The sequence below is a fragment of the Lissotriton vulgaris genome, chromosome 12 (genome assembly GCF_964263255.1).
Source record: "Lissotriton vulgaris chromosome 12, aLisVul1.2, whole genome shotgun sequence".
Classification (NCBI taxonomy): Eukaryota; Metazoa; Chordata; class Amphibia; order Caudata; family Salamandridae; genus Lissotriton; species Lissotriton vulgaris.
Genome location: NC_141700.1, coordinates 796,512,079 through 796,525,218, shown reverse-complemented (window position 1 = coordinate 796,525,218; position 13,140 = coordinate 796,512,079). Strand labels below are relative to the sequence as shown.

The 13,140-nt window shown below is 49.5% G+C and overlaps 1 protein-coding gene across 1 annotated transcript in view; it reads left to right on the top strand.

Moving 5' to 3' along the window:
- Positions 1 to 13,140, top strand: part of KIF1C (kinesin family member 1C) — a 912,154-nt gene that overhangs the window by 461,941 nt on the left and 437,073 nt on the right. The window contains exon 10 of the mRNA XM_086946204.1: positions 9,444 to 9,519. Coding sequence (XP_086802330.1) covers positions 9,444 to 9,519 — 76 coding nt within the window. The remainder of the gene's footprint in view (positions 1 to 9,443; positions 9,520 to 13,140) is intronic.

Sequence of the window (13,140 nt, the reverse complement as noted above, 5' to 3'; positions counted from 1 at the left end):
CTGTCTCTGTTGGCACTAGACTCTGGGTTTAGCCTTGCCACTGTTGTCACATGTCCTAGGGGGGTACACAATTGATGTGTGTTTTTTCTACACACACGGGCCTCCTGTTGCGGCTACTGTTCTTAACTGGACAGTCTTCCGACTGTCACCTGTTTTCATTTTTGACATCCACTATGGTGTATGTTCAGGAGGTGTGCTCTACCGTTGTCATGTTATTTTGCCCCTTTGGAGCTTTGTTCCTCATGGATCATAGAAACCGGTGTTGGGCTCCTTCTTTGACGGAGTCACTACATTGTTTCTTACTTTGGCACTGACCTTTCTAGTTATGTTTTTCCTTTCACCTGTGTCTGGACGAGAGAGGTTTCGCGCCTGCTCTCAATGGATTTTGGTGTCTTTGCCGTCCCTTGTTCATTTGCCTTACAGAGTTTTCCTGGGTCTCATGTCAGTTGCCCTGGCATTGCGGTTCCCACCGTGTTTTGTCAGCCTCTTGACATATATGTTCTCTTGGAACTTGGTGGTTTTTTCACAGACCCTTCTCCTATGGAGTATGGCTTTGGTATCTATTCTAAGTTGAGGAATCTGCGGCTAGATGTCTGTGTCACCTGGAAACCGGTAACTCACTTACCTGCCATTGGATAACATTGACTGGTTTGACTTGAAAAATCTTCTAAGTGTGAAGTTTTGAAAACGTTAAATATTCCTATAAAATCACCTGAAATCCGAAATACTTACCTGTGATCAGGAGAGAATCCAGTACTGTACCTTGTAGCCCAGTACTGGACCGCAAAAGTAATCCTAACTGGGTTTACTAGTAACATGAATTTTCTCCATAGGAATCCATTGTCTGCTTTTCTGTGAAATTTCTTCTGTCTACTTTTGAAAACTTGAAATATTCCTTAAAAATCGTTCCAACTACTGAAACGTAATTACTTACCTGTCTTAAGTAGAGACCCCAGTGCTGGACCTAGGAGTCCAGTACTGGATTACAAAAGTAACGAGAACATACTTTACCTGTAACCTGAATTTTCTCCCATTGAATAACATTGCCTGAAAAGTTTCTAAGTGTGAACTTTTAAAATACCTTTATATTCCTTAAAAATCATTGCAATAACCAAATCGTTTTTACTAAACTGTTTTCAGCTTAGACCCCAGGACTGAATCTAGGATCCAGTCCTGGAATTACAAAAGTAATCTACAAAGTAACCAACTGTAATTGTTTAGAAAAAAAACATTGAGCTCAATGCTAAATTGTGTTTAGAACTGTGTTGCCTACTGCAACCCCTGTACCTATTGTGTTTACAAAGTCATTAACTGTCTGCAAAGTAATTATCTGAGATAACTCCTTATTGAGAAAAGTATATTTTCATACCTGTTGGTTCTAAAAATAAAACAACTATATCATTAGATATAAAAACAATTGGCCTGGAGTTCAGTCCTTGAGTGTGTGAAACCTTTTTCTGAGTGTGTACAACAAATGCTTTACACGGTCCTCTGGTACTGCCTTACTGCTCGACCAAGCTACCACTTTGGAGAGTAAGGTTAGCCCTGACTTTAACCTTTGTTATACCTCTGGGGTTTGCGGTCTCTATACACACTGTACCTTACTTTGGTCCAGTATATGTAGAGCCAATTTCTCACATCCGATTCCTCACTTCCGCTACCTCCCCATTCTATGAGTGGAGTTTTGATTCTAAATAAGTTTCAAGTTGAATTTGCTCGAAGCCAGTTGCCCCATCAATCTTGTCAACTAAGCTGCATGTCTAAAAGTGTGGGGGAAAAAAGAAAAACTAACAGCGTGCAAAGGTGGTGCCTGAATGCTGCATTGTAGTCCAGTCCATGTCAGGACAGTGCTGCATTGCATGCAGATGGCGCCATCTTGTGGCACACTGGAGCTGCAGTGGATGCAAACTTCGCCCCTTGTGGTGCACAGTAGCTGCAGTGGATGCAAATGGCGCCCCTTGTGGCGCACAGGAACTGCAGCGGATGCAAATGGCCCCATCTTGTGGCGCACAGGAACTGCTGTGGATGCAGACGGCGCCATCTTGTGGTGCACAGGAGCTGAAGCGGAGGCAGACTGCGCCATCTTGTGGCGCACAGGAGCTGCAGCGTATGCAGATTGCCCCATCTTGTGGCACACTGGAACTGCAGCGGATACAGACGGCGCCCCTTGTGGTGCACAAGAGCTGTAGCGAATGCAGACGGCCCCATCTTGTGGCGTACAGGAGCTGCAGCGTATGCAGACTGCACCATCTTGTGGCGCACAGGAACTGCATCGGATGCAGACAGCGCTATCTTGATCGTCCTTGCGATGGTCATCTCCCGCCTGGATTATGGCAACGCCCTATATGCAGGTATACCTGCATATAGTCTCAGGCGGTTGCAGATGATCCAAAACCAGGCGGCTCGGCTGGTCTTTAACCTTCCTAAATCCTCACATGTCACCCCCCTTCTGAAACTTTTACATTGGCTTCCGGTTCGGGAACGTATCCAATTCAAGCTTGCATCTATCACTTACCAGGCTCGATTGGGTCAGGCCCCTGCATTCATTTCTTCGGAGATTATCCCCTACTTGCCAACTAGGGAGCTCCGATCTTCTTCCCAATCCCTCCTGATAGTTCCCCGGTTTCGCCGGAAAAAGTGGGGGGGCTCAAAATTTGCGACCCTTGCCCCAACCCTTTGGAACTCATTACCCCTTGATCTCAGATCCCTAACCCCATATTCCCAGTTTCGAAAGAAACTTAAAGCCTACTTCTTCAGCAAAATTTTCATTTAATCCTCTGTTACCCGACCTCCCTTCCTTGTCTATTGTGGAGATCTGCCAGTTACAGCGCCATGAAACCGCTGGTGTAAGAGCGCTATATAAGAATTTTTAAACTCAAACTATCTTGTGGCACACAGCAGCTGCATTGGATGCAGACGGCGCCACCTTGTCGCAGCGGATGCAGATAGCGCCATCTTTTGGCGCACAGGAGCTGCTGCCTTTTGACGCACAGGAGCTGCAGTGGATTCAAACGGCGCCATCTTGTGGCGCACAGGGACTGCCATGGCTGCAGATGGCGCCATCTTGTGCCACACAGGAGCTGTAGTGGATGCAGATGGCGCACTCTTTGGCGTACAGGAGCTGCCGTGGCTGCAGATGGCTCCATCTTGTGGCGCACAGGAACTGCCATGGCTGCAGAAGACGCCATCTTGTGCCGCACTGGAGCTGCAGTGGATGCAGATGGCGCACTCTTTTGGCGTACAGGAGCTGCCATGGCTGCATATGATGCCATCGTGTGGCGCACTGGAGCTACAGTGATGCGGACTGCGAGCCATCTTTTGGTGCACAGAAGCTCCAGTGGATGCAGATGGCGCCATCTTGTGGCGCACAGGAGCTGTCATGGCTGCAGATGGCGCCATCTTGTGGCACACAGGTGATGCTGGAACTTTTCATATCCAGTCTGGTGCTTGGAAGTATTCAAACAGTGAACATTCTACAGAAAGAGTATCAACCAGAAAGACTGTTGCTGCAGTGGATGCAGACGGAGCCCCTTGTGGTGGACAGGTGCTGCAGTGGATGCAGACAACACCATCTTGTGGCGCACAAGAGCTGCAGTGAAAGCAGACGGCACCCCTTGTGGCGCACAGGAGCTGCACCGAATGTATACGGCCCCCCTTGTGGCGCACAGGAGCTGCACCGGATGCAGACGTCCCCATCTTGTGGCGCACAGGAGCTGCAGCGGATGCAGAAGGCCCCATCTTGTGGCGCACAGAAGTTGCAGCGGATGCAGACAGCGCCATCTTTTGGCGCACAGGAGCTGCTTCCTTTTGACGCACAGGAGCTGCAGTGGATGCAAACGGCGCCATCTTGTGGCACACAGGAACTGCCATGGCTGCAGATGGCTCCATCTTGTGCCGCACTGGAGCTGTAGTGGATGCAGATGGCGCACTCTTTTGGCATACAGGAGCGGCCATTGCTGCAGATGGCGCCATCTTTTGGCACAGAGGAGCTGCCATGGCTGCATATGATGCCATCGTGTGGCGCACTGGAGCTCCAGTGGATGCAGACTGCGAGCCATCTTTTGGTGCACAGAAGCTCCAGTGGATGCAGATGGCGCCATCTTGTGACGCACAGGAGCTGTCATGGCTGCAGATGGCGCCATCTTGTGGCACACAGGTGATGCTGGAACTTTTCAGATCCAGTCTGGTGCTTGGAAGTATTCAAACAGTAAAGATTCTACAGATAGCGTATCAACCAGAAAGACTGTTGCTGCAGTGGATGCAGACGGTGCCCCTTGTGGTGGACAGGTGCTGCAGTGGATGCAGACAACACCATCTTGTGGCGCACAAGAGCTGCAACGGATGCAGACGGCGTCATCTTGTGGCATACAGGAGCTGCAGCAGATGCAGATGGCCCCATCTTGTGGCGCACAGGAGCTGCAGCGGATGCAGACGGCACCATCTTGTGGCTCACAGTAACTGCAGCGGATGCAGAATGCCCTATCTTGTGGCGCACAGCAGCTGCATTGGATGCAGACGGCGCCACCTTGTTGCAGCGGATGCAGACGGCGCCATCTTTTGGTGCACAGGAGCTGCTGTCTTTTGACGCACAGGAGCTGCAGTGGATGCAAACGGCGCCATCTTGTGGCGCACAGGAACCGCCATGGCTGCAGATGGCACCATCTTGTGCTGCACAGGAGCTGCTGTGGATGCAGATGGCGTACAGGAGCTGCCATGGCTGCAGATGACGCCATCTTTTGGTGTACAGGAACTGCCATGGCTGCATATGATGCCATCTTTTGGCGCACAGGAGCTGCAGTGGATGCAGATGGTGCCATCTTTTGGCGCAGAGGAGCTACCATGGCTGCATATGACGCCATCATGTGGCACGCTGGAGCTGCAGTGGATGCAGACGGTGTGCCATCTTTTGGTGCACAGAAGCTCCAGTGGATGCAGATGGCGCAATCTTGTGGCGCACAGGAGCTGCAGTGGATGCAGACAACACCATCTTGTGGCGCACAAGAGCTGCAGTGAAAGCCGACGGCACCCCTTGTGGCGCACAGGAGCTGCACCGGATGCAGACGGCACCCCTTGTGGCGCACAGGAGCTGCACCGGATGCAGAGGAGCACAGGAGCTGCACCGGATGCAGACGGCACCCCTTGTGGCGCACAGGAGCTGCACCGGATGCAGACGGCACCCCTTGTGGCGCACAGGAGCTGGACCGGATGCAGACCGCACCCCTTGTGGCGCACAGGAGCTGCAGCGGATGCAGACCGCCCCTTCTTGTGGCGCACAGGAGCTGCAGCGGATGCAGACGGCCCCATCTTGTGGCGCACAGAAGTTGCAGCGGATGCAGACAGCGCCATCTTTTGGCGCACAGGAGCTGCAGCCTTTTGACACACTGGAGCTGCAGTGGATGCAGACGGTGTGCCATGTTTTGGTGCACAGAAGCTCCAGTGGATGCAGATGGCGCAATCTTGTGCCGCACAGGAGCTGCAGTGGATGCAGATGGCGCCATTTTGTGTCGCGCAGGAGCTGCCATGGTTGCAGATGACGCTATCTTGTGGCGCACAGGAGCTGCAGTGGATGCAGACGGCGTGCCATCTTTTGGCACAGAGGAGCTGCAGTGGATGCAGATGGCGCCATCTAGTGGCACACAGGTGCTGCTGGAACTTTTCAGATTGTCTGGTGCTTGGAAGTATTCAAACGGTGAAGATTCTACAGATACGAGTATCAACCAGAAAGACTGTTGCTGCAGTGGATGCAGACGGTGCCCCTTGTGGTGGACAGGTGCTGCATCGGATGCAGACGGCCCCATCTTGTGGCGCACAGAAGTTGCAGCGGATGCAGACAGCCCCATCTTTTGGCGCACAGGAGCTGCTGTCTTTTGACGCACAGGAGCTGCAGTGGATGCAAACGGCGCCATCTTGTGGAGTACAGGAGCTGCCATGGCTGTAGATGGCGCCATCGTGTGGCGCACTGGAGCTACAGTGGATGCAGACTGCGCGCCATCTTTTGGTGCACAGAAGCTCCAGTGAATGCAGATGGCGCCATCTTGTGACGCACAGGAGCTGCCATGGCTGCAGACGGCGCCATCTTGTGGCGCACAGTAGCTGCAGCGAATGCAGACAGCGCCCACTATAGCGCACAGGAGCTGCAGCGGATGCAGACGGCCCCATCTTTTGGCACACAGGAGCAGCAGCGGATGCAGTCGGCTCCATCTTGTGGCGCACAGAAGCTGCAGCTGATGCAGACGGCCCCATCTTGTGGCGCACAGGAGCTGCATTGGCTGCAGACTTCCCCATCTTGTGGCGCACAGGAGCTACAGCGGATGCAGACAGCACCATCTTGTGGCGCACAGGAGCTGCAGCGGATGCAGACGGTGCCATCTTTTGGCGCACAGGAGCTGCAGCGGATGCAGACAGCACCATCTTGTGGCACACAGGAGCTGCAGCGGATGCAGACGGCCCCATCTTTTGGCACACAGGAGCTGCAGCGGATGCAGTCGGCTCCATCTTGTGGCGCACAGAAGCTGCAGCTTATGCAGACGGACCCATCTTGTGGCGCACAGGCGCTGCATTGGCTGCAGACTTCCCCATCTTGTGGCGCACAGGAGCTACAGCGGATGCAGACAGCACCATCTTGTGGCGCACAGGAGCTGCAGCGGATGCAGACGGTGCCATCTTTTGGCGCACAGGAGCTGCAGCGGATGCAGACAGCACCATCTTGTGGCACACAGGAGCTGCAGCGGATGCAGACGGCCCCATCTTGTGGCACACAGGAGCTGCAGCGGATGCAGACGGCCCCATCTTGTGGCACACAGGAGCTGCAGCGGATGCAGACGGCCCCATCTTGTGGCACACAGGAGCTGCAGCGGATGCAGACGGCCCCATCTTGTGGCGCACAGGAGCTGCAGCTGATGCAGACGGCCCCATCTTGTGGCGCACAGGAGCTGCATTGGCTGCAGACTTCCCCATCTTGTGGCGCACAGGAGCTGCAGCGGATGCAGACGGTGCCATCTTTTGGCGCACAGGAGCTGCAGCGGATACAGACAGCACCATCTCGTGGCGCACAGGAGCTGAAGCGGATGCAGATGGCGCCATCTTTTGGTGCACAGGAGCTGAAGCGGATGCAGACGGCACCATCTTTGGCAACCAGGAGCTGCAGCAGATGGCGCAATCTTTTGGCACACAGGTGCTGCAGCGAATGCAGACGGCGCCCATTTTAGTTGACAGGAGCGGCAGCGGATGCAGACGGCCCCATCTTGTGGCGCACAGGAGCTGTAGCGGATGCAGACGGCCCCATCTTGTGGCGCACAGGAGCTTCAGCGGATGCAGAGGGCGCCATCTTGTGGCGTACAGGAGCTGCAGCGGATGCAGACAGCACCATCTTGTGGCACACAGGAGCTGCAGCGGATGCAGACGGCGCCATCTTGTGTCGCACAGGTGCTGCAGGAATTTTTCAGATCCAGTCTGGTGCTTGGAAGTATTCAAACGGTGAATATTCTACAGATAGAATATCAACCAGAAAGACTGTTGCTGCCGATTAGTAACTTATTCGTCAGTTCACGTCAGTCCTTTTCTTGTTCTTTGCTATTACTCTCATGTCTTGCAGCAGCCCTACTCATCGTCTTGCTTCCAGTCCCCCATGTCCCCTTCCAAATCCCCAGTATTCCAGTGGTAGCATCCTTAAAGCATGTCTGAAAGAGGAGTCAGAAGGACTGGGCACACACAGCTGTGTTAGCATCCCTGCCCTGCTCCTGCATGTGAACTGGATGGAACATGTGACGGGCCTTTGGGCGGGAAGGAACCCTGTGATCCTGGGATGTGAAGGGGACTGGGCCTGTGGATGGATTTTAAGGGAGCGTCTTCATTGGAGTTGAAGAAAAAAAGGAATTGCTGTTTGTGTGTCTGAAAACTAAGAATTTGCTAAATGTGTGTCCTGGAAGGAAGCGGGAGACCGAGTCCGGGAATGCCACGATGAATGTGTGTAGATTGAGATAACTGATGCCTCCAGTGCTGACATTTCAACTGTACGGGCCAACGGATGTCAGGGGAGAGGGGGGTCGAAAATGTTTCAGACTATTGTTCTTGTTTTATTGATAATAGAATTGACCACTCAATATCCTGTATGGCGCTTCTACGATTTATTACTGCAATATTATCAAGACAAAGTGAAAATAAATTTTAAAAATCTGAGTTTTCGAAATATTGTTAATAGTTGTTGTCTTAGAACAGGTTCTTGGTTCTAACCCCAGCGTGGCACCAGCCTGTGTATTCTGCGATTCTGGTCACCACTTTCTCTCTCTGTGCCAGAGGTCAATACATATGTGTAATGTTGTCTGAGTATGTGCTACGTGTAGAGTGACGTCTTGCACTCTGCCATACTCACCCGCCTGATTTCAGCTCAACCCTGAGCCATACTGTGCTGTCTGAAGTGTTGTGCTGCTGGGTCTACATTATATTCAATGCCTGAAATATAATATATCTGCATAACAAATATTGTTAATTAGTTGTGATTGAATGTGTTGTAAAAAAAATAAACTAATCCCTGGAGTCATTCAGAACACATTAAAAAAAAACTATTGCTATTCTGCAACAAAAGTGTTCACTTAGCAATAAATGTACAAAGGAGACGAAATGGTCAGGCGAATTCTCAGCCACTAAAACTAAAACGTACTTCAGTCATTGGCAAACTTAAGAATTTTGAAAGGTAATACTACTGTGTACACCACAGGCCAAGAGCACCCACAGCTGATGAAGGAAAGGTTTGGCCGCTCCTCTTCCCTTGCGACATGTCAAGATCCCTCTGCACATTACACGTGGTGCTTGTGGCAATATCTATTTTTATTTTGCGACTGACTTAGCAGAAACACCCTTTGACCTCCTGAATAAAGGCAAATGCCTCAGTGAGTTGGCATTCAGTAGTGCACTTTGTGGAGTGTTTTCTACTTGTAGGCAAAGGGAAATTCATTTATTACTAAAGTGCTAAATAAACCTAAATATTCGCTCACTAGATGCAACCCCATACAGTACCTTCTGCTGACAGGATAGTCCAATTGATGGGTGTCTGTATTAATAGTGGGCTGTGGCAAGCTAGATTCATGGCTAAGTCATTTTTAGTGTAAAGTAGATAGTTGAAATACCTCTCATCCTCTGGAGTTTGTCATTTCTGTACACACTGGGTCTTTAGGTAGATTGTGTGTGCCCGAATACCTTTTAAATACTGTATTAACAGTAAGACATGACATTGCTTTAAGGCATGCCAGGGAAACCCCATTACCAAGGTTTGCATGTTAACTTCATTTTAAATGTAACTTATGGCCGGAGCCAACTGGGTGGCTGGAGTTGAGATTTTGAGGCAGGACTGCAGGTAGTAGTATGAGGTGGTGTTTTACTAAAGTATGATAAATTTAAGTTTTACTGATACATTCTCATGCCAGCTTGTCCATTTTTGATTACAGCAAAATAAAAAGCGAAAGTCTGATTTCATCCCATACCGAGACTCTGCGTTGACTTGGCTCCTTAAAGAGAACCTGGGTAAGTTTGGAGATCATATGAAACCTGCCCGTTGTTTACCTGCACTGTGGAGGAGGCTAAAGACTTGTGTGTGAAACAAATCTGCATTTCAAAAGAGATGATATTTACTGTATATTATGATAGGTATTTTCTGTGCATAGTGGACAACTTTTACATATTTGTATGCTTTTCACATAGGATTCATGCAAACAGTAGAATAACTGCACGCATATCTAGGAATCCAAATTCTTTTTTTTTAATAACCACATTTTATTGGGTTTAACAATGCACAGCATCGTCCTCTGAGATCTACAAATAGGTGACAGAATCCAGATTTAGTTTACAATTCTATATTGTGCATTTCAAATATAATTCAGTTGAAAGAATTGTTCAATCAATCAGTAGATTTGTAGAGTGCTTCTTGTCACCCTTGAGGGTATCCAGGAGCTGGCAGGGTCCATTTGGTTAGCCGAATAGCCAGGTCTTCAGGGAGTTTCAGAACTCTGAAAGAGATGGGGAGGTGCGTAGATGAAAGGGCAGCCCATTCCATGCCTTTGCTGCTAGGTAGGACAAGCAACGACCTCCACATGTGCTACGTCAGGGTCAGTAGAAGGTAACATTTCTGTCTTTGTTTGTATACAGAGGCCCAAAGAATTAACGCAGTCCTCATATTGTACATTTGACTAAAGGTATTTTGAGAAAGTGGCTGTGAAAAAGCTTGAAGCTTTAGCTGGCAGAGTTTTGAGTGTTGAGCATAAAAGGATTCACATGTTTTCAAGATCTAGGCGTTGTGAGGTCATATTAAGGGATTTAAATTTGTACAACAAAATATGAGCTCCTTTAAACAATGACCAGCTGTGATTAGACTGGATTTCAGAACTGAGTTACTGGTTTAACCTAAGGAGGGCTGTTTACCTCAGAGTCCTATGCATTCTGCTCATAGTATATGGTTATATGATGTGGTTTGACAAGCGAGGAAAGAAAGGTGAGCATATCGTTTTTCTAGTTTAGTTTTCAAAACCTATTAGTTCGAGGCATGTGGGCTGCTGAATTCATATCTGTTCATAGATCGCCGCCTAGTGTTGGGTCCGGATGATTGCACATTGTTGTCCTGAAAGAGTCTTCGAAGTATCATGAGATAGGTGGCTCCTCCCTTGGACTACAGTGCGCATGGGCATCCTCTCCATGCTCAGATTGTTTTTTTCCGCCATTGGGTTCGGATGCACTTTCAAGCACTCCAAGTTCGGAAAACTTTTCAAAAGGCCAAAAGGCCTTCCGATTTGTCGGTGTTGTTTGCGATCGGTACCGATAACATTCTTTAACTTTACTTTGTACTCCGGTTGTCGAATCGGGCCGCTAGGCCTTCTCGACGCCACGTGGACCGACGGTCGATGGAACGAAGTCCATTCAAGTACTGCCCGCAGTGCAACTCTAAGTTCCCGCACACCAATAAACATGCAGTGTGCAACAACTGCTTGTCTCCAGATCACAATGAAGACAGCTGCCTAGCTTGTGCCCAGTTCCGATGCAAAAAGACTATCCGGAATCGAAGGGCGCAAAGGCAAGAAATGCAGAGGTCGGCACCGAAGCCGAGAATATCTTCGACAACGAAGAACTGGTTGACGCCGAAGACTCTGATCAAGAGGAAGAACAATTCTCCGAGCACAAGTTCGACTATTACATCGACGATGAAGAAATCGTCAAGGTCAAAGAATACGACCAAGATATCGTAGCTGTCGAAGACGACTCGGATGGCGACGAGGGGCGAACTATGAGTACACCGCCCCATATAGATACCACACCAATATCAGAGACTCAGGTCGAGGCATCGCCAACAGGCCTTAGCCAAGACCAATATACTGGTTCTACAGCCCCGCAATACCGCCCGGCTAAGAACATACAAAAAGAGCCATCTGAGACACGTTTTCCAAGGCCAAGCCCATCGAAACCGAAACTCATCGACACGACAGTCTTCGGACCGAACGTCGTCGAACCAAAGGTGATAAAGCCAAAGGGCGCTTACCCGAGAGATACCGCTCCATCAACACCTTCGAAGCCAAAGGCCGTCAAATCGACCTCGAAGCCAGAGGCTGTCGAATCGACCTCGAAGCCAAAGGCTGTTGAATCGACCTCGAAGACAAAGCATGTCGACTCGAGCAGATCGGGTTCGACGGTCAAAAAAGAAAAAAAGGGCGTCGACGAACAAAAAAGGCCTACGCCCAAGGCGGTCATCGAACCGAAACAGAAACCAAAAGTAGACCACACCAAATTGGTCGATCCAAAGACTATTGATTCGAAAAGGGGCGTCGAGCCAAGACAAACCACTCCAGACTCAACTCTAAAACCTAAACAGGTTACCGAACCGACGAAAGCGCTCGGTCCAAAAACAGTGGTGAAGCCAGTAAAAGACGTTGGACCCACAAAACCTGTTGGCAAACCTCAAAAAGCAATCCAGGCACCGAAAGCGGTCGAACCAAATAAAGGTATTGAACCGAAAAAGGACAATCCAAAAACTACGGCGCCAAAGTAAAAAACTGTGGAAGTGGAGATTATCCATCCAGACCCATCCACAGAGGATCAGTCAAAACTATATATTGACCCAAATACTGGGAAGGTGACTGTTTATACAAGGAAGAAAAGACCAGTGCTAAGTGAAGGCTTGTCAAAAATTCCCCTCAAAAAGAAAAGCGACTGTGCTACCTCTCCTATTCTTTTCCAACCTATCTCTCCAGCTATGCCTGCTACTCCATACACGCCACACTGACCTGCACGCTCTGACTACAACCTAGATGAGGATCAGAATGCAGAGGGGGGTTTTGGAGATATACAAAACCCATATGCAGACCCCAATACACAACCATGGGGGGTGGAGGTGAGCCAGACAATGAGGGGGCTCTACCCATTACAGACCCTACTGTATACCCAGCTAAGCCATCACCCACAGAAGACACAGTGGCTTTTAACTCAATAATGGACAGAGCTGCAACCTACCATAATGTACACATGCATTCTGATGCTATAGAAGAGGACTTTCTATTTGACAGACTGGCAACATCAGAAAGAAGTGTCAAAACACTCCCCATGTTAAAGGGCGTCCTAAAGCAAGCGAATGACATTTTCAAAGACACCGCTAGGGCACGTGTCATCAACCCTAGAATAGAGAAGAAGTATAGGGCTGCACCAGTAGACCCTACATACATCAGGGGACAACTGCCTTTAGATTCACTGGTGGTATCCAAGGCACGAAAGCGTGCAAATTCGCAAACAACTGGTGAAGCTCCTCCTCCAGACAAGGAGTCGAAAATTTTAGAAGCATCAGGCAAAAGAGTAGCAGCTCAAGTAGCAAACTCATGGAGAATAGCCAATACACGGGAATTGCTGGCCAGGTATGACAGGGCACACTATGACTCTTTAGAAGGACTTCTCCAACATTTACCCGAGCCTTACAAAGAGCAGGCAGATGAACTTATACAGGAGGGAAAGCTCATCACCAATGCCTCCATTAAGTGTGCTCTAGACGCGGAAGATACAGCTGCCAGATCTATTAACACAAGCGTGCTTCTTAGAAGGCACGCATGGCTTCGCATTTTTGGATTCAAAAACGAAGTACAGGCCACAATTCTTAACCAGCCTATAAATCCA